We start from the raw sequence: 23,360 nt of genomic DNA on the forward strand, positions 1-23,360 counted from the left end.
TCGAACAACTAGCACAAAAATTTTATGAAATAAAATCGAAAAATGAAAGGGAGATATAGAGCGTGCTGTTTAGAACATAATGGATGTGTTGTTGCTGATTCTAAAGCTATTATTGACACTTTGGGTGATAATTTTACTTGAATCTCAGTAAAAGCTTCCTATGCTCCTGTTTATATTGAAAGAGAAACAGCAGCTACATTTTTCTGTGAATGCACTAAAGCCTAATAAGAGCTGTTCTATTTTCTTATGCCAGTGCAGTAGGTCCTGATGACATCTATTCTGAGATGATATAATATCTTCCATGGATCTGTTTCTCTTACCATACAACAGAATACTTGCAGAGAATAGGTTTCTAGATTCATGGCATGAGTCAGTTGTCATTGCTAACTTGGAAAGGATCCAACAAAAGCAAACACTTATCAACCTATCACTCTCACCTAAGATATTGGAAAATTGTAAGATATTAGAAAAAATGGCAAATGCAATGCTTGTGAGGTATTTAAAAAACAAAAAAACTTCTTTCCAACACACAATGTGGATTTCGTAGACACTGATCAACAAGATGTTTCCCTGAAACAAGAACATCTGGTTTTGGCCTTCTCTGATATTTAAAAAGCATATGGCATATTAGAAGACCTTGTTAATCTTGGTCTGAATGGACACCTTCCTGTTTTTATTAAAAACTTTCTTTAGTTGTGTCATCCAAGTCCGAGTGAGAATCACGTTATCTCAGTCATATCATCAAGAACAGGGGGTGTTCCCCACGGCTTTGTGTGAAGTGACATTCTTTGCTATCAGAGTTAATACAGTCACTGAACACCTTCCTTTTGCAGTAAGGAATGCTCTTTGTATCAATGACTTCACAATTTACTGACACTTTTGCAGTATGAGGGTAACTGAAAGACAACTTAAACAAGTAGTTAATCATGTCTCTTAGTAGTGGGTTCATGTTTTCAGCAGAAAAAACATCTGATACACTTCTCTCAAAAATGTATCCTTCACTCAGATCATGATTTAAGAATGGGGAATGGTATTCAGCACTAAATATGAGGATAATCTTCTTGAATGGCAGGCAATATCAAGTAGAGTGATGTGGGCAAATATCAGAATGGAGAAACTGGACAATAAGACTTATTTGTGCCTATAGTCCCACAGAAGGTTTTGCAAAGGCAGAAACAGAGGAATTTTTCAAGGTATAAGAGAATGCATCTGACACAATGAAAAAGGAACAATTGGTCTTTGTAGATCTAAACAGCAGAGTAGGAAATGATTATCAGGCATATAGAAATGTTTGGGGGAAATTTGGAGAAAACAGGTAAGCTAACAAGTAATGGTAGGTACCTGTGGATTTCTGTTCAGGATGTGGATTATTTATTACCAGCACCATATTCCAACATGAAAATGTGCACAAATTCACATGAAGAGAAGATGCAAGAAATAAGGAAAGTCTCATTGACTACGTTATTGTTGATAGCAGTGTTTTTCAAATTGGTTCAGGACACAAGAGTATACAGAGGATTTGAAATAGAAAGTGATTATTATTTAGTTTTGAGCAGAATAAAATTGAATTTCATATTGAAATTAAATATCAAAAAGTTTTAAAATGAATCAAAACTGAGCAGCTTTCAGAGGTGAACTGTAGACTCAAATACACAAACATCATTTAAAAAAATAATAAAAGAGTTTAAAAACAAGAACCAAACTTTGCAGATCTGTGTAAACCCTGAAGAAAACATTGATTAATTTAACCAAAGAGGCATGTGTTGAGGTTGTCTGTAAGAATAGAGAAATCAGAACTCCATAGTGGACTCGAGAAGTTAAGGAAAGGCCTTTCATGTGATATCCTATCAAATGCTTTAGAAAAATCCAACATTATCATAGTGTATCCTTTTCTTTTATCCAACTTGGCTGTAACATTATTATAAAATATGAGCAAATTGTTTAAACATGACTTTCCTTTAGTAAACTCATGCTGCTCCTTACAGAGTATAGCTTATTTGCTTACCCATTTCTTCTGTATGTAAGTTCTTACCAACTTCTCTAAAATCTTCACTACAACACCAGAGATACTGATAGATTGGTAGTTAGACACATCAGTTTTTGCACCACCCTTGTGCAATGGAACTATCATATATTCCTTCCATTCCTGTGGTATCATTCCTGAGCTTAGACTCAAGTTATACAAACATGTGAAAAACCTAGCCAATTCGGCTGAACATTCCTTTGGATAAGAATTTGTCTATAGGGATACATGGAATATCAGCCCATTTCCTAAATGGGCTGATATTCCATGTATCCCTATAGACAAATTCATATCCAGTTTATGCAACAGCTCTTCATCTTCATTTTCATGAACCTCTAACTCTTCATCCAATGTAGCAGTAGCACTGTGCAATGTGTTTAATACACCTGGTTGATATATCTTAGCAAAGTGAGCACTCATTAATTGAACAATCGCATTAGCTTCCAACACTTGAGTACCATCTGCATTCAATAAAGTTATTCTTTCACATTCATTCTTTCTTTTGTTTGCGGCATAACAATAGAATTCTTTTGAAATACCTGTAGCTTGCACAGCCAATTTCTTTTCTCACTCCAATTTAGCTTTCTGCATAATACTCGTTATTTTTCTGGCCTGAGCTTTATATATTTCATAATTCCTCTCACATTATTCTCTCCCCCCTCATCATCTTCTTCTTGTGGCTCTCTTGTTTAATAAGGTTGTGCATCAGTTTCACTCCATACCTATTTATTCTTCAAACGCTAGGAATACATTCAAATAATGCCTCATTTAAGCACTTTTCAAAGATTCCCGTGCATTGCTGACATTTTTCCCATTCAGTAACTGATACCATGTGACCAAACATAGTATTCTCCTAAGTTGATCATAATTTCCAGCTTTGCAGTTTAGCATGTAATCTGTTTTAATTGGAGCATCAATACAATTAGATACTTCCCAAGAAAGCATGATCACTGTTACCAATTGGTGGTAAAATGGCCATATTCTTGACAGACACCACTTCTGACACCAACACTCTTTGACCTCGAGTTCCTTCTTTCACATGTTGCTTGAGAAAGTTGTCTCACAACAATTCAGTAAATTCCTCTTTTTTTTTTCTTATCATGAGATTTCTCTTCTACCCAATCACAATGTTTGGAAAATTAAAGTCACCCATAATGATCACTCGTTTGGTATCCATAAGCCTAAATTGGTGATTCATTTCTTTGTCCCCTGCAAGTGTATAGACATAATAAACAATAATAGATTTATTCATGTATCCTTGAAAAACAGCTATGAAAAATTGTGGAAAGGAAGCTTTGAAGAACAGTTGGATTCAGGCAGGGATGCAGCTTATCTAAGCTCTATTCAATATATATATATATATTGATCAGAATATTAAAATAATTGAAAACTACAATAAAAACGGTATCCAGTTAACCAGAAGAACTGTTATTAATACAATGCTGTAAGCAGATGATCAGATAATATTACAAAACAATGAAGATGTCCTTCAAAAATAAGAATTAAACAAAATAAGTCAACAATACAATTTAAAATTTTCACAAAAGGAAATGAAAGTCATGGCATTTTAAGGTCGAGATCATGTTAGATCAAAAATAGGTTTAGAAAATAAAATAATAGAGCAGATGACAGAATTTAATTATTTAGGCTGCATAATAACATATCTTAAAGATATAGATGAAAAAATAAAGAAATTTCAGAAAATCTGTGGAACAATTAAAAGGACACTGAATAAAAAAAACAATACTAGAAACTGAACTAAAATTTTATAAAGTAATGGCCACTCCCACTCTACTATATAGTTCAGAAACATGTTAAAAGAAAGATGAAAGTAAAATACAAGCTGCAGAGATGAGATATTTAAGAGCATTTAAAGGATGCACTAAATTGGACCATATAACAAATGAAGACATCAGAAAAGAACTAGATATTTATAATATAAATGAAAAGATCAAGGAATATAGAGAGAAATGAAAAGAATATCTGCTTAGGATGAAAAGATATTGGCTACCAAAAGAAGTGGATAGATATAGATCAAAGGAGGGGAAGACCAGTTGCAAGATGGAATGACCAGTGAAGCCAGAACAAGCAAATACCTAATTCTTGAAGAGAAGAAGATCTGGAAAAGGAATATGACAAGGTATCAAGAGGAAAAGTCTTCAGAACGTCACAGTTATATCATGTAAATTGGCATTGTATCAAGTGATACATAATCTCTAATTTAAGCTGTAAGTGAGCAGTTGTAATTGAAGAAGGTACAAGAATAAGGTTTGATGTTACATCAGGTGTGCGACAATGGTGCGCATTGTCTCCACTGTTATTCATTATCTATATGGATCACGTTGTGAAGGAAAGTGGTATTAAATCTGATGCTGAAATTGGCAATGTTAATCTTAGGTCTTTACTTTATGCTAATGATGTTATATTTCTGAATAAATCCAGTACAAGTCTGCAGGATTCCCTGACTGAATTAAAAAATTATTTTAATAAATTTGGTATGAAAATCAGCAACAAAAAGACAATGACATTGAAAATAAGCAGAAACGTGGAAAGCATCAACTGTATCTTGAATGGTGAACTTATAGAACAAATAAAACATTTCAGCTATTTAAGCATAATTTTTAGTGACTATAGGAAATTAAATATGGAAACAGACAACAGAATTATTAAACCTGGTATGGTAGAAACTGAATAAATTTATATGGAATAACAGAGAAATTTGTCAAAATACTAAACTAGCTGTATACAAGAAAGTGTTCAAACAATTTTAACTTATGGATCTGAGAGCTGGGTTAGAAATAAAACACTTGATCAAAGACTGGAGACCACAGATATGAGAGTTCTGAGAAAGATATTGGAGTGAATAGATGGCATCAATGGCAGTATTGTATTAAAAATAAAGATATTAGAAAAGAATTTGCCATTGTTAGCATTCAGGAATATTTTAGATGAGCTAATCTGAGATAGTATGGTCACTTAGACAGAATGGGAGGGGAAAGATTAGCAAACAAGTGTTCTTTGCCAGGTTGGCAAGAGAAAACCAAGATGTAGGTGGATGGATACTGTAAAAAGTGCCTTAGAAGACAGAAATATAAAATCTGATAATATTGGATTCTTGACAGATAGCAGATTAATTTGGAATAAAATTGTTGATCAGAAGTTAGTAATTGTGTAACTTTTTCATGTACTATTATCATAATATCCTGTACACCCCCTGAGGGGATGTAGCAGGAATTTGATGATGATGACAAAGTATTATTCCAGCCAGTACCAGAGGCAAGTTCTTGGGACTCATCTTTGACAGAAAACGTACATTCTTTACACACATTTCCATTAGCTTAGGGAACAAATGCAAAAAAAAGCATTGAATCTCCTTTGCACTACCAATTGGGATGCTGATTGATGATCCTTGCTCCACGTTTATTGTGCACAGGGTATAACAATAGCCACTGGTGCTTTTTGCATATTGTCCATTCAGAATCTTTATGTTGAAGCAAATGAACCTGCTCATTCGCTTAGATGAAAATAGTTGTCTCTTAACTATGCCCTAAAAATAAGGTCTCTTCCAGAGCATCTACATGGACTAGTATCTTTTCTTTGCATTGGGAAGCTGAATATCATACACATCAGGCTGCCACATATTCCTCTGGTATGCGTGTTAAAAGAGATTATGGCACGAATGTTGACAACATTACCTGCACTAGACATAACAGAATTCCTCCATGATAGGTTTGCACTCCATCCTGTAACCCTCTCACTTTGTTAACTACAGAAACCTCATAGACCATCATCTGTCTACCTGCAAATGTTTAATGCATATAGAGCATCCCACTCTGATTTATTGTCTATCTTTACTGATTGTTCAAGGTCTGAGAATTCTGTTGGTTAATCGCAATAATTGTTCAGCAGAGTCGTATGTCATTAAGCTTGTACATTTAAAAAAAAAATGCTACCAAAAGTGTGTAATTTATATAGACTCTTTGAGTTCTTTACAGGCCATCTCATCTCCTGTATATAAAATCCACATCTAGTGGTTTTAGACGTTTTACAACTGTTGTACAAAATTGAAGACCCTTTATTTTGATATTCGGTTATGCTGGATTCTCAGACACATTTGGAAGTAAGAAAATGAAGATGTCTGATGCTGCTACTAGTCTAGGTCATTGTTTTTCAATGTACTGTTTGACAGTTTTATATACAGACTTTGGACAATTTATAAGCTAATTACCCAGTAACAATCTTCATAGCGAGAAGCATTGGCAGTCTAGTCGATTTGGAAACTGAAGAGAAGAAGTTGCTCTTGCTAGGCTCCACATTGGTCACAGTCATCTTACACATTCTTATTTACTGAGGACAGAAGACCCACATATGCATGAAAAATGTAACACACCTCTCACCATTTGTCATATTTTGGTAGAATGCCAGCACTTGACAGAAGAGAGGAATGGAATTTTTTCTAATCTAAACTTACCAGACACAGAAGAATTGAATGACTTCTTTAACTTTTTACAAATAATTTATTTATTTAAGCATATTTGATTATGAATTATATTTTTGTGTAGATACTGAATTACTTATTTTATAATTTTTAAATTTGCTTTTTGTACAGTACATATTATTTACTACATGATCACTTTATTAGTATTTATTATTACCTTTCTTTATTGCTGTAATTTGGCACATATGACCTTTGCTGTCCTTGTGCCAATGAACTGTAAATCAATCACTCAGGTAATTACTAATCAGCTTAGAGAGGCTGATTAGATACTGCATTCTGAAGTGAATATTCAGCACTGGGATCCTTTGTAGAGAAAAAAAAAAGTTAGGTCGTGCTTTAGATCACTCAAGCAATTACTAATCATCTAGTATCTAATCAGCTTAGAGAGGCTGATTAGATACTGCATCCTGAAGTAAATATTCAGCACTGGGATCCCTCTGCATCCTGAAGTGAATATTCAGCACTGGGATTCCTTTAGCAATCTGCATGATCTATAGTATAGTGAGACCAGTTAAGTGGAATAGATATACAACAATATTTCTTGATTTTGCCAATGCTTTTTACAGGATTCCACATGCAAGATCGTACAAAGAGATGGATATGCCATATACTCTTCTGACATGAATAGTAGCTAACTGATGGGTATCAGAAAATGATGTTGGCGACAGAGTAGAGGGTGATATCCAGTTTGCTGAAACCTGAATGTTTGAATGAGTGATATAGGAGATATCTGACACTGAATCCCTAGTGGCTGACTCAAGCAGACTAATTCTAAGAACAAATGTTAATGATTGTCAGTTTAAGGTTTCTAAATATAAAGTTGCGTTGAAGGACACTGCAGTCAGACTATTACATTAATGGGAATTGTCTGCAAGTAGTAAAAACTAATGGATTTATAGTGAGCAGTAGGTTAAAGTTAAGCAACCACATTACAGTGGAAGTTTAAACATCCCATTGGATAACTGCACCATTGAAAAGAATACTGACTTGTACAAAAAGGAAGAATCTTCCACTTTATTTTATAACACTACATCTGTACTGTTGTGCTCAAATTTGGTTCATCTAGGTTCAGAGGAGATGACAAGATGCTTGGTAAGATCCAGAGGTGGGCAACCAAGATGATAACTGGCTTGTATTGCACACATATGAGAACAAGAGGGAATGTAGTCTTCATAGTTTGAGTAATAGACTGATGAGTCCTCTCATTAGTCTGTTTCTGAGTTCTGCCTGCACCAACTTATGGTTGGTGCAGACAAAACTCAGAGTTATACCTGTAAACAGGCCTGAGGGAGGGGGGGGGAGAAGCATTTGAGATCATTCAGTTGTTTTTCATGGTGATTAGCATGATTAGATGTTGCAGTTAGCTGATTGAAATGAATTCTATGAAGTAATAATAATGTATTTTATAGATATGTGGTAAATTAAATTTGTTACTCTCACTCTGTGAATATGCCTTGAAAGTATAATAAAATTAGTTTAATCCTTTATCCAAGTGTGAGCAAACAAAGTTTGCGACTTACCCTAGTCCTGAAGTATCTTCAGGACTAGGGTAAGGTGATACAACAACCAGGGCAACTCGTTGCAAAGGTGGAGAAAGCTACCAACACTCCTATCTCAGTATCTCCTATAATGCAAAACACATCTCCATGCGGATATGTCTAATGTTATGCATTAAGGGAAGGGCCACTACCCAGACTAGTTTCGACCTTTATTGAGGTCTCTTCAGTGGGAGCCAGGCCCTAGTGGAGATACCAGGCAGAAGCATTAGCAGATCATCTCTACCTATAGGAGTTGCCAAATGGTGTGCCACCCTTTTTTAATAAATTACTCTGGATTTAGAGAAAGATGTTGAAAGTTTATTTTTCACTTGGTTAGAGTATAATAAAATTAGTTTAATCCTTTATCCAAGTGTGAGCAAACAAAGTTTGCGCCTGAAGTATCTTCAGGACTAGGGTAAGGTGATACAACAACCAGGGCAACTCGTTGCAAAGGTGGAGAAAGCTACCAACACTCCTATCTCAGTATCTCCTATAATGCAAAACACATCTCCATGCGGATATGTCTAATGTTATGCATTAAGGGAAGGGCCACTACCCAGACTAGTTTCGACCTTTATTGAGGTCTCTTCAGTGGGAGCCAGGCCCTAGTGGAGATACCAGGCAGAAGCATTAGCAGATCATCTCTACCTATAGGAGTTGCCAAATCCAGAGTAATTTATTAAAAAAGGGTGGCACACCATTTGGCAACTCCTATAGGTAGAGATGATCTGCTAATGCTTCTGCCTGGTATCTCCACTAGGGCCTGGCTCCCACTGAAGAGACCTCAATAAAGGTCGAAACTAGTCTGGGTAGTGGCCCTTCCCTTAATGCATAACATTAGACATATCCGCATGGAGATGTGTTTTGCATTATAGGAGATACTGAGATAGGAGTGTTGGTAGCTTTCTCCACCTTTGCAACGAGTTGCCCTGGTTGTTGTATCACCTTACCCTAGTCCTGAAGATACTTCAGGCGCAAACTTTGTTTGCTCACACTTGGATAAAGGATTAAACTAATTTTATTATACTCTAACCAAGTGAAAAATAAACTTTCAATGCCTTGAAAGTGTTTCATAAACCTGGGGTGTCACTTTAATGTTTCCAGAATGTTGGTTTGCAATGAACGATCAGGAAACTCTCACCCTACAGTCTTCCCTCCTTTCGATTGTTATAGTGGTTTGCTTGTTCTCTCTTTATATATTTTTCTGTGCAGATGTTCTGCAAGGCTATTCCTTGGGAAATATCTGCCTGTTCCCACTCTCCTCTTTCTTCTTTCACGCTGACTTAAAATTCCTCCATAGTTTTGAGCACAAGATTTCCCCAAGAGGACATAAGTAGATGCAATGAAAGAGTATGAGAAGTTGGTTTGGTAATAAAGTTGAAGCTGGATGACTGTATGTTGGCTAGCATCTGCATGGGGTTTTACTGTAAAGCAAAACATCACCACTAAAATTCTATATAAAAATTTATACAGTAAAAAGAGAGCATCTATATCATAGACTGCTGTGAATCTGTGTGTGTGTGTGTGTGTGAGAGAGAGAGAGAGAGAGAGAAGATTATCTAATAAGATTAACTTCTTCTGGATAGTATCTGTACAAATGTGAAGTAATTTTTTGGAATGTGTTGAATATAGGCTTCTTTCCATGCTAATAGAGTAGATGTGAATGAGAAAGATTTTTAAAGATGATATAGAATGGATATTAATTTTGGTGACATGATAGAAACATTCAAGTTTCTATCATATCAAAGGGTTTTATTGAACAGAAGTGGAAGAAATTATTCATTATATGACAGATGGGGATAGAACAAGAGGTCATCATTGGAAGTTGAATAAACCTTGAGTTAGAAAGAATGTGAGGTCTAGGTTTTTTGCTATTATGGTGGTGAATGAGTGGAATGGGTTGCTGCAGTTGTTGTTAGTTCATCATAGAATCAGTTTAAGGAAAGGTATGATAGGTACTGTGTGAATACTGATTAGATTCTGTCTCCCATGGTCGTATTCTAATCGGATTGTGGATGGTATGATAGGTATATTGTGAACCATGCTGAGGGCCTCCTGCAATGGGTCTTTTGATTCCGTGAAGATACCTGTTAATAATAATTTTAGAATACACATTTTGAGCACAAACGTTAGGAGGAGGAGGTACATAATGAACCACAAGGCTTATATGGTCCAAGATTTTAAAGATTCTCAGTGTTTTTCTGGTAAAAACCACAGGAAACAAGAAGGGAAACATGGTCGTATGCTGAAATTAGAGAAAATTGATAATGAAAATTTGGCTTTATCTTTGGGTGATATTATAATAAATTTAGTTTAATCCTTTATCCAAGTGTAAGCAAACAAAGTTTGCACCTGAAGTATCTTCAGGACTGAGGCAACTCGCAGTAAAGGTGAACCAAGCTCTCATCACTCCTTGTCTCAGTATCACCCATAATGCAAAGCACATCTCCTTGTGGACATGTATAATGCTGTGCATTAAGGGAAGGGCCACTACCCAGACCAGTTTCGACCTTTATTGAGGTCTCGACAGTGGGAACCAGACCCAGAAGTGGTAATACCAAGGCAGAAGCAATGGAGAAGTCATATTTACCTATACGTTACGTTTGAACCTGTTATGTTTGAAACAAAGGGTGATATTATAAAAGTAAAATCCTGATGTGAAAGAGGTACAAGCATGCAAGAGTAGAAATGGCACCCAGTAACTTCTGACATTTTGACACTTTTTTTTTAGATTGCCTTGACATACTTGTTGAAGAATCAAGGTTTCACTTATGATTTAAATCAGAGGTTGGATTAAAATTTTTATCTTATTTGTCAGGGCATGTGTGATCAGGAGAGCAGATACAGTATTTCAACTATCGGAGGGAAAAGTAGAAATATGAAGGAAGTGGGAAAGAAAAGTATTAGTCTAAATGTTCTTTTAATGTGCAAATCTGTAATTTGCTTAAAATATATCTGAAACCTATATATTTATAATACTATGTCATGTTTAAAAATTTATAGTAAAACTTTTTTTTTTTTTAATTTGAATATTTTAGTACTTATTTTGAAACAAAAAAAAAAATTCTGAATCCTTATTCTCTAGGTTCCACCCTTCTTTCTCAACCTGTTATGTTGGAAACACCTCATACATCTGATGTTAGTCATCATTTATCACCAGTTTCAAGACTAGAAGATGATGAAGGAGCTGATGTGTCACCATTAATGATGATTCATGCACAACAGCAGCATCAGCTTCAGAGGCTTGAAAACCGAGATCAGCCCAAAAAAGATAATCCTTATGTTATGTTTGAAATAACTAGTGAGGATGGATTTTTTGTGAGATCACATAGTATAAGTGGTATGTTATATATATATATATATAATATTTTAATGCAGTTCTTAATTGGTAAATGAATAATGGTATACATCAAAATGAGAAAAATTATATATTAAAATATTGTATGCATATACTTCTTGATATGCATTTTATAGAAAATACTTAAAACAAGCACAGTTCTTTAGACCAGCGCTTCCCAAACTGTGGACCACAGCCCACTTGGAAGCCGTTAGTTTTGCTTGGGGGGGGCGTGAAATAATAAAAAACATTTTAAATTTGTTTAAGACTAAGTGTGCCGTGTGAAATGTGTATGTAAGATGCTAAAAATGTAATATTTGCATTTGATTTTGCAATATTCGCTGTGTATGTTTTGTATTGAATATCAATACAATAAATATTATAATAATATGTCTGTATTATGAATTTTTTTTTTCCAGTGGGGGGGCCGTGAAATATTTTAATTTTTCCAAGGGGGCCTTTACATCCATAAGTTTGGGAAGCACTGCTGTAGACCACAAGATTGCAAACATTCTGTGCATATTTTTATTGGAAGACTTATTTTTGATTATTCACTTACCAGGTCAGTATAACATAGCATGCTGACTTTGACATGTGATTTAGTCATTAAAACTATATGAAATAGATAATGCATTTTGAAACACATGCCTTGGGGTGGAACTGGAGTACTTCATGTTTCTATCTTCATAAATTTGAAAATTTATGAACTTGTAACTTAACCGAGATAGCATTATTACCTGGCAGAGAACACTTGTTTTGCTAATCTTTCCTCTCCCATTCTGTTTAAGTGACCATACTATCTGAAATTAGCTCTGCTAACACATTCCTGGGTGCTAACAATGTCAAGTTCTTTCCTAATATCTTTGTTTATAATATGATATTGCTATTGATGCCATCTGTTCACGCCCTTAATCTTTCTTAGGACTCTCATATCTGCGGTCTCTTTGGTTAAGTGTTTTACTTCTAACCCAGCTCTCAGATCCATAAGTTAAAACCGGTTTGAACACTGTATACAAGACAGTGCCAATGCCTTGCTGGCATGTTTGCTGTGCAGTGCGACCCATGGACATTCTGGTAGTCTTGCACTAGTTTGGCCTCCTTCTGCAAGATGAGCATTCCTGGATGTCCTACACAGGATCAATCGGCTAGTGTGCTTGCCTGCAAGGGTCAAGTGTGCTATAGTAAGATTTCTTCTCTATGTTCTGGAGACCAAAAGGCTTACTTGTTCGTATAGCATCTGGAGCAGCCCTGGCATTCCACTTCCGAGTGTAGCTTGCTGAGGAGTGGGCATCTATGTGTGGCTCTGTGGTAGGCGAAGAGCTCTGGCGCTTAACAAAAATTCACTTGAACATGAATTCTTCATCCTCAATTGTTTCAGGGGCCCTATCAAAGTCCCAGCCAAGCAATGATACTATTGATTCACCTTTCAGTAACAAATATAAGAAACAAAAGGCATGTGATACCAGTATAAATGTATCAGTTTTCTAGCCGTTCGTGGAACAGTTGAAAAGCCAATAGGGAAAATGTCATCCTTCTTGATTCAAAATGGTTTAGAACTAGGGAGTTCTCCCAAAAACAGTTAAGAAACTGTGTTCTAGTGATGTCCGTGTAGAAACAACATGTCAACAACATTCTGAAAAACTCTTCACAGCTATATCAGCAGATGGATTACCAATGGCAGTTGCATCCCCATAAAATACTCAATTCTTGTAGAGGAGGTGATCTAAGAATGGGATCTCCTTCATATATTCCTGATGAGGAGATATGATCAAAGCTGAAAGATCTGGGAAGGGGGGGGTCACCTGGTTCCAACCAGAAACACCATCCTTCTTTTTGCAACTCCTAAGCATCCAACATCTTTAAAAGCAATGATATCCTTCAAATGCCAAGAGTACGGCTTTCCCAAATTGCCTGTTGTGGCTTTGCCACCCACCTGTGCCCAATGTAGTAGTAAAGAGCATAATAACAAATCTTGCTCTTCAAAGAAAGCTAAATGTGTAAACTGTCAGAGAGATCATCCATTCAATGAGCACCCACATTTGAAAAAAATTATGGTGAGATTATCACTTATATCTTATAAACCACCTGACGCTCACACAAAAAAAAAATGGATACTTCAGTATCCATTTTTTTTTTTTCAGTATCCATTGGAAATAACGAAATTACCTAGCGATTCTGATGCATTGATTGATATATTGCATATTTTTCCAGAGGAAGAAATGGACACTGGTCATCCATACTTCCCAAAATCTAATGAGAAATATAAATCAGACAAGGGTAAGTTCTCATCCTCCAGGAAATCAGAGAAGTCTGCAAAGCCTAAATAATAGGAAAATTTTTACAGTGGAACTGTTATAGGTTTGCCCAGAGGGAACAAGGATGCTATCTTCGAAGAGAGAACTTGAAGAAAAACACCAAAATGGAGACAGAAGTTTGATAATCAACTACAAACAAGTTAAATTAGTGCAAAAATCAAGTGACACCACTAGTAGCCACCATGGATACCAGTATGCAAGCACTGCTTAGGAACTCCCCAGTTCCTAAGCACTGAGGAGTTCTTATCCTTCACCAACATCCATGGCCAAAACTCCAACCTTAATAGGTTGACGTCTCCACTACCACCTTCAATCTACTAAATCCCTAATAATAAATTTAGTTTAATCCTTTATCCAAGTGTGTGTGCAAACAAAGTTTGTGCCTGAAAGTATCTTCAGGACTGGAGTCTACTAAATCCCACCTACTCTTTCTGGCAGAAACTCAAATCTCATCTCTCCCACTCCAGCACTATTCATCTCAACCTTCCAAACTACATACTCTTTAACTCCTTTTGACCCAAGAGTGGCATCTGCATGTACCTTGCCAGAAATTGTCAAGGTATGTCAGAGCTTTGACCTTCTTTGGTTGAAAATATCCCTTCCCCACTCAGTCAAATTCATTTGCTCTCTCTAATTTTCTCCACTCTCACTTTCCCAACAGTAAAATCATCCTCCTAGGAGATTTTAATGTCCACAACACCAACTGGCTTTCCTCCTCCATTTATACAGATCTTGCAGGCAGAGATGCTGAAGCAGCATCTCTTGCCATCACTAACAGCCTTTCACAACTTGTTCAGATGGCAACCAGAATACCAGATAACCTGAACCACTCCCCAAACACCCTAGATCCCTTCCTCACCAATGACCCTTCCAAATATGCAGTGAAGGTAGTGGGCCCCTAGGTAATTCTGACCACAATCTAATACTCATCTCTTCCTTCTCCTCTCCCCATGCAACAATGCTGACACAGCAACTCCCATACAAGAGTAGTTTAACATTATGGCATTATAACAGTGCCAGGTGGGACAGCCTCTGTGACTTCTATGCCTCATTCCCATGGTTGGACTATTGCTTCCGGTCTTCCAACCAAATCATATACACCGATCTTATTACCAAAGTAATCCTCACTGGCATGGAAAAATGCATTCCCCACGCTACTCTGAACTGCCATTCCCTAACTAAACCCTCGTTCTCCAAAAGATGCACCAAGGCTATACAAATGAAAAACCAAACATACCATAACTAGGTCAAATCAACAACTCCATCCTCCTTTATACTGAGTCCAAAATCGATGCAAAAAAAAAAAAAAAATACTTCTAAAACAGAGCAAAAAGCAGGAAACTAGCAGCCTAATTTTCTGCTTTCCAAACGGCAGCTGAGACTTTTGGTCTCTCGTCAAATCAGTTGGCCATAACTTCTGCCCAATACTATTCCCTCCCCTATCATACCCAGGTGGTTCTATTGCTCACCCACAGAAAAAGCCAATCTGGCTTCACACTTTGCTTCCAGTGTATGCATAACTGACAATGGTAAATGTCATTCCAGATGCCCAACATACGCTATCCCCTATACCCTTTTGCCTGAAAGTTTGTGCACCAGAACTGACACCTATCCTATGTCACCTGTATATACTCTCTTTCTTCACTGATATCTATCCCACAACCCGGAAATTGGCCTATATTCCACCCATTCTCAAGAAGGGCACCAAGTCACTGCCGTCCAACTACTGCCCTATTTCACTCACCTCAATTCTGCCTAAAGTAATTGATAATTTTTTATCAATTATTTTAGGCAGAAAATTATTAATTTTCTGCCTAAAATAATTGATAAAAAATTATCAATTCCCAACTCCTGCACTACCTTGAAGGCACACACACACACCTAATAAACAACTGCCAATATGGATTCCTTCGCTGCCAATCAACAGTAGATCTGCTCACATGTCACCCGTCTGGACTTGCCATGGAGAAGTTTGGCAGATCTCAAGTCGGTGCACTTGACATCTCCATAACCTTTGACTGGGTCTGGCACAAAGACTTACTAAGCACACTACCATCATTTGGTGTCTCAGGACTTCTGTAGTTGGATTGCCAGCTTTCTGTCTGGATGCACACTGTGTGAGATGGTGGATGGTTCCTATCCTCTCACCATTCAACTAATGCCAGGGTTCCACAAGATTCTGTCCTGTCACCAACCCTCTTCCTACTATATATCAATGACCTACTTCAGTTGACCTCCAACCCAATTCACAGTTTTGCAGATGACAGCACATTTCACTCCTCCCTTTCATTTGATAAACCTTATTATACATAACTCACTTCAACCTACAGAACATCAACCACCACTGCTCTCAGTTCTGATCTTCAAGCCGTCCTCCATTCCATTGAAATTGGTGAGGTTATCTGAACCCCATTGTGTTCAGATAACCTCACCAATTTCAATGCTAATAAAACCCAAAAAAGAAATGTTTTTTTCCAGTATTATTTTTGACAATACCCAAATTTACAAGCAGTTTGAGATTTCTCTTGGAATTATCCTGACATCAAGCCTCTCCTGGCATAAACACATCGCAACCATTGCATCTCCTCAGCTTCAAAAAAACGAAGATTTCTCTTTCGCTCATGATGTTACTACTTCACCGTTAAACAGTTGTTAACCTTATAGGAATCACAAATCTGCCCAACTATTGAATACTGCTCTCACATATGGGGTTGAGCCCCCTTAAAACTCCCTCAAAATGCTTATTTCAATACAGAGGAGAGCAATTAGACTTAATAAGACACATTTCTTACCAACTCACTCCCCCCAATTTTGCACAGACATTTGGTTTCCGCAATATGTATATTCTACAAATAATTCCATGGGAAATGTTCATCTGAAATAGCATCAATGATTCCTCCACATAGTACTGAGCATGTTGGAACATGTGCCACTGTTGCTCAACATCCCTTCACAGTTCACCTTGAAACAAACAGAACAAGTTTCTTTACCTCTTCCTTCATCTCTGCAACTGCTGTATTGTGGAACAGTGTTACCCAAGAAATACAATATACAGTCTTTGAAATCAAATGTAAACAAGTTCCTGCTTTCCCAACCCACTACCCTTATAAGTTACTAATGTACTATAGGTTGATCAACCAACGTCTCATGTATGGGCTCAACATAAAAAAAAAAAAAAAAAAAAAAAATGCAAACAGGAGTTACAAAGATGATATCGATGATATTGGGATTATGTAATGTTTAATATCAACAAATTATAGCTCAATTCTAATGTGCAATTAAAAGTCCAACCAACAACCAGTTTATCATAAATGCAGTCAAGTAGTCTTGTAGTCCCTTACTATAGGGACTGCAAATGTCATTACGAGGATGGTCTGAAAAGTTCTCGGCCTCGACCATAGATGACAACACTATTGGCAAGATTTTTTTTGCCAAAAAATTGTGGCAAAATTTTTGCTTATGACAGATACTAACTTCTAAAAAGTTAGTATTTGTCATAAGTTAGTTGTCCACAAAGATGTTTTGGTAATGGGAAAATTAAGGGATCTGCACAATGAATTGTTGGAACATCCACCCTATTCCCCAGATTTAGCTCCTTCTGACTTCTATCTCTTCCCAAAACTAAAACTCTTCCTTGCTGTTCAGCGTTTTTCTTTGAATCAAGAGGTGATTGTAGCTGTAGAGGGGTATTTTGCAGATCTTACTGAGAACCACTACAATGAAGGGATAATTGCACAGGAGCAGCACTGGAATAAATGTATTAGTCTTAAGCGAGATTATGTTGAAAAATAAAAATAATTTTGAAATTATAAATTCATTTTTTCATTGTTAGGCCGAGAACTTTTTAGACCACCCTCGTATAATGGTGCAGCGCAGTATTATATTAACATCACTGCAGTTTAATTATTGTGATAACGTCAATATAAATTTAATTTTAACTCATGTACTTTTAAATCAAATTTTATAGGTTAATTTTGAATTAAGCTTATGTTAAATGTGATTAAATTATTGTATCATCTAAAAATGCATCTCATTGTTTCTTCAGAGGCATGGCAGACTGTTTATGGCCACTTACAGGATGCTCGTGCAGCTGCTCATATGAAACAGATTAATATATCTCAAGAAGGTAAGTTCCTAATATGGTGTCTGATAAGTGCTTCAGATTTAAAATGTACATATAAAATATAGACTCATTTTAAACAGTGAAATTTCAATTAAAATAGAATTCGTATTATTCAGTAATGGTCATCAGGAAGTCTTTTAACCACAGAGTTCATTTGCAAATGTATCAAAGACAGCAATTGCTAAACAAAATTTATATTGGTTGGGGGTGGGGGGGGGGGGGTTTGCACAAAACAAGATTCAGAAAAAAATGGCACCGAAGCCAGATGAAAAGAAATAATGAAAAAATTTCTATAATGGAATCATTGTGGATTCCATCAGAATATCAGTGACATCATTGCTCTCCTGCAGAAGTATAAACTGATCTGCTTTTGTCTTCAGATGATCCAGCATTACAAAATGTCGCCATCATTCATAAGGACAGGATGGATGGGGGGGGGGTAGACCTTCTCACAGAGGAATTGCATTCCTTGGTGGCAACCATACCTCTTTCCAGCAAATCCCACTAGAGACAGTTGCCATCTGACTCCCATTTGAATCTCTAATAACAGTATGCTGCATCTACTTACCTACTGCTTCAGATATCTCTCAGGATGACTTTGATGAGGTCATATTGAAGTTACTATCCCTGGTGTCTGTGTTATACACTACAAAAATAAAATCCCTGCCAAACTACCTCACGTGACCAACTCTTTTTTTTTTTTTTTGTCCACAATGGGAGAATCTTTATCGCACCCATCAGACTTCCATATGTCTGTTTGATTTGCAAATAAAAGCTCTCTTACAAACTGTACATATCAGAGTACACAACATATCACAGACACCACTAAATGCAATATTGCCATGACATTTATAACATATACCACCATTCATTTTTACTTTCTGTAAGTCACACAAATTTTTCACCTTCTTTGCTGATCAGCAGCTCTTTCATGTTCATTGAATTGAATACTCTGATTGTGTGCTTGTTCACACTGATGGTTCAAAATCAGAGGCACACTGGTGGGAATCTTCTGCTGTCTTCCCAGACAGCATATCTGCTTAGATCCCATTAGAATATAATGTTTACTGCTGAGTTATATGCAGTAGAGCTTGCATTAAGATACATAAGATTGCATCACTACCAAAGGTGAATAATATATTCAGATTCATGAGTTTCTTGACAGGAAGTATGGTGTTTAGAGCTGCAAATACATCTGGAGACTCTCTAATGTCTAAAATGTCATCTATCAGTTATGTAAATTACACTTTGATGTATGCTTCTGTTGGAGTCCAAGTCACAAGGATTAAGGAAAACAAGTCTGCAGATACTGCATCTAGGACAGCTCTTTTCTCATACTTCCACCATTTTCCTTTACATTCCATATAAAGGAAGATGGTGGAAGTACTGTTAGGCTCTCTATTCCATGTTTTTACATGGAATAGAGAGCTTAACAATAAACTCCATCGAATCATTTTGGAAATCAAATTGTGGTAGTTTAGTCTCTACACCTAGACCATAAGGTTGTTCCCTTGGCTTCACATAGATCATAGTTATTTTACACACTTCTGATAAAGGGATGATGACATACCTATGTGTAAGTTGTGTGACATTGGACTAACTATCATTCATGTTTTAATGGACTTGTTTCTTTGATGAGTGCAGTCACTTTTTTAGTCACACACATAATCTTTCTGGGCCATATACACTCAAGCAGAATTCATCAGGTATGATCCCCATTTGTAAATTTTTATGAAGTATCAATGTTTACCATCTTATATAAATTATGTACATATTACTTTATTATTATTAGTTTAGGGGAGACTTTCTTCATCAGTGAGAGAGAGAGATCACTATCTAAATACAATAAAGTAGACTGGTATTGTAAGAGTTCTACTCCAATCATGTGGAATTCAATCCTCTGGGTCTTATGAATTATGCAGTGTAGCCATTGGTAAATTTCTGTAATTCTATGTTTGATTATTTCTGGTCAAAAATCAGCCATATTTCAGTTTTTTTTTTTCCTCAAGTACAGATATGTGCTCCTGATTGTGGTCATCTTCAGTATTTTCTGCCGCCATTCTGGTACTTCTTGTTTATTTAAAAGTAATTGTTTGAAACATCTAACATATCTTCAGTTTTCCTGTTGTCTTTCTCATCTTTGATTCCTTTTATACTCTTTCCTCTAATTTCAAAACTTTTCATCAGCCTCCAGTACATTTTGCCACCTTCATGATATTTATCTCCTATAGTAATAACATACAATGTAGTGCTAAGTATGAGGCTATTTGATGTGAACTTGAGGCTAAGAGGATGAAATCTATGGTGTGTTGCTGCAGACCTAGTGTTTCTGTTGCTGGGGATGATGAAATGCAGCTTCAAATTACCTTCCCCTGATAAGTACTAAGCGAGTAATCATTATGGGTCACTAAATTATGAGTTAATTATTAATCATTATGTTAGAGAACCAGCCTTTTCCCAATCATGCTAAAGGTGGAAGGATGAAAAGGAGATATAAAATCTTAAGACTATGCATAGCATACCCATATCAGAATGCTAAGAGGCTATATACCACAAAAGTAGCAATAACATCATCAACCAGTAAACCCTGTTAGGCTGAGATGGCATATGAAAAACAAAAATTGATATTGGCTCACTCCCAATGAAATAACAAAAATCATTCCACTAAATGAGAATCCACTAGTAAAAAAATAATGGAATGTGTGCTGCAGAGAATTAAGGACTTTCCTCTAGTTTCAATAACAGAGAAGATGATTATCTCTGTTATTCCCCGCAAGAAGATAAAACAATTAATATACCTAGTATAGTATATAGCCTAGAGGAAATCCAATTTGATGATTGGTTATATTTTCTTGAAGAAAAAGAAATGATGGACACTAGCCAACCACAATTCTTCTCCAAAGAGAGAAATTCCAAGGTTAATAAGAATAGGTCTTGGAAGCTAGACGATACCACCAAAAATAAATAATAAAAACATTTCTGCAATGGATTTCTTGGATTCTATCAAAACATCGATGACATCCAGGCTCTCTGGAAGAAATATAAGCCAACACTTAATACAAATATAGAGGCAGTTGCCATTCAACTCTCATTCGGATCTCTTATAACAGTATGCTGCATCTACTTACCTCCTGCTAGAGATATCTCTCCAGCTGATTTTGATGATGTCATGTTGCACATACCATCGTCCCCTTTACTTTTAATAGGGAATTAATCAGACACTCTACTCTGTGGTGTAGTGTCTGAACTAACATCAGGAGGAAGATTTGCATATGTGTGATAACAATCACCTCTCCCTCTTCAACACAGGAAGCAACACTTTCCTGTGTTGTAGCCTACCTAAATCACTAACATCGACTTAACTCTACTCACCCTCTCTTTCTTCCCAGTCATTGAGTGGGAAATGGATGACAACTCATTCAGGAGTGATCGCTTCCCTATGATATTCACTTTTTTTGCGTCTACAACTTTGTACTTGCTCATGCACAGTGAATCGTGTGACAGACTCACATATTTAGGCTTAGGCACTGGTTTACACTCAAGTAAATTTAATGGAATAAATACAGCAGAGAGAAATAATTAAACAGTGGATTTAATTGTTCCCAAGATTTGAATGAATTCTTAGGCCTTCCACTCAACAGCTGAGGTTAGCCAACAGTACCCATAGAACAGTGGTTCTTAACCTTTTCGAAGACACGGAACACTTTTGATTATTAAAAAATTTTGAGGAACACCAAAAGCATTAGGGTCATAAAGCTAACAATAAAAATATGCATGGACTTGCCTTTTATAAAAATGGAACTTATTTTATTGCGATACTTGAGCTTGTCGGCTTTTGCAGATTTCAGCAATATCAGGTCAAATGCTCGTATGTGATGTAGCTACCCCTCATCTCTTTGTCTATATTAGTAAGTCTTCCATGCTTTTTAGTTTTTATATTGGTTAATATTGAGAAACCGAGCTCACACAAATATGATGTTGAAAACTGGAACAAAATTTTCACTGCCCTTGTGGAGAGAGCTGGGTATTCGGCTTGGACAAAAAATTCCTCAAGAGATATTTCAGGGAATTTCATTTTTAGAGTACAATCGGTTGACAAGGTAACTAATTGTTCTTCTTGTAATGAAAATTCCCAATTCGATGTATTAACTGTGTCAAATGGATTTCGTATCCAGTCATAATTGTGTGTATTTAAGGAAGGAAAGTAACTTGAAATTTTTTCTTCCAATATTGTTAAATGTTCTGTTATCTTCTTCTTCTTCTTCTGCAGCTTCTCCCACTTAAGTGGGGTCACTATTGATGATGAGTCTCCTCTGCATCCTCTTGTCTTGGGCTGTCACCACATCCAAGTTCTTCATCCTCAAGTCCTCTTCTACCAGCTCCCTCCATCTCTTCTTTAGCCGCCCACGCTTCCTCCTTCCTTGCACATCCATCTGCATGACCCTTCTTCCCACCTATTCGTCCTGCCTCCTCAGCACATGACCAAACCATCTCAACCTTGCCTCCTGTATCTTCGCTCCTAAGTTCGTAACTTTCACTGTTCCCCTCACATAGTCATTTCTCAGACGATCCTTTCTGGTCACACTGCACATCCGCCTAAGCACTCTCATCTCTGCTACTTCCATCCTGCTGATGTTATTTTTCCTCAGGGCCACAGTTTCTATATCTTCCATGGTTTTTTTTTTTTTTTTTTTTCTTTCCACAGTTTCTAAATGTTCTGTTATAATGGAAATAATTCCCACGACATTTTATTAAGGATCGAAGGAAACATATCCACTGTATTTTTTTCTGATATGCGGTTTTTCCAAAGAGATACTTTTTTTTCTGAGAAACTGAAAATTTGTCAGTGGATGTCAAAATATTTTCATTTTTCTCTCGGATACTTGTATTAACGATATTTAAGTAATTAAAAGTATCGACTGAATATGCCATTTTAGCAGTCCAAATATCATTTTGAAGACATTTTACAAAAGCATCTGTACCTTCATTTTGAAAAAAGGCCAATAATTCATTCTTAAGTTCTTAAATTTGGAATTGCACTTTACCCCTGGATATCCATCTTATTTCAGTGTGCAAAAGCAAGGATTCATACTTGGCTTCTAGATATGCAAAGTTTTTTAAAAAGGTATGCTTTTAAAGGTCTTGACTTGATGTAATTTACCATATTTACAACTTGGTCTAGTACTGATTTTAATATTGCCGTTATTTTTTTTAAATGTTTTTGAAACTAGGGATTCTCTGTGCAAAAAACAGTGTGTAGATATAATATTTGGATTTATTTTCTTTGCAAGGTTATCAAATCCTTTAATAGAGCCACCATTGATGGAGCACCGTCCATACAAATTCCTACACACAACTCCCATGAAATTTTTAAATTTTCTAAATATGACGTAATAGAGTCAAAATATCTTGTCCTGTTGCATGTTCGGTAAGTTCTCTACAGCATAGAAATCGATTCACATTTCATTTTCATTAATGAAACAAACGAATCCTGGTATACGAGCTTAGCCACTAATATCAGTTGAC

At 36.3% G+C, this 23,360-nt stretch overlaps 1 protein-coding gene across 1 annotated transcript in view; it reads left to right on the plus strand.

The window, feature by feature from the left end:
• LOC150093938 (histone-lysine N-methyltransferase 2A-like) overlaps window positions 1-23,360 on the plus strand; it is a 294,597-nt gene that overhangs the window by 152,703 nt on the left and 118,534 nt on the right. The window contains exons 11-12 of the mRNA XM_090412869.1: window positions 11,145-11,399; window positions 17,757-17,837. Coding sequence (XP_090268995.1) covers window positions 11,145-11,399; window positions 17,757-17,837 — 336 coding nt within the window. The remainder of the gene's footprint in view (window positions 1-11,144; window positions 11,400-17,756; window positions 17,838-23,360) is intronic.

This window comes from Typopeltis vanoorti, chromosome 23 (assembly GCF_054136105.1).
Source record: "Typopeltis vanoorti isolate ZY-2024b chromosome 23, IOZ_Tvanoo_1.0, whole genome shotgun sequence".
Classification (NCBI taxonomy): domain Eukaryota; kingdom Metazoa; phylum Arthropoda; class Arachnida; order Uropygi; family Thelyphonidae; genus Typopeltis; species Typopeltis vanoorti.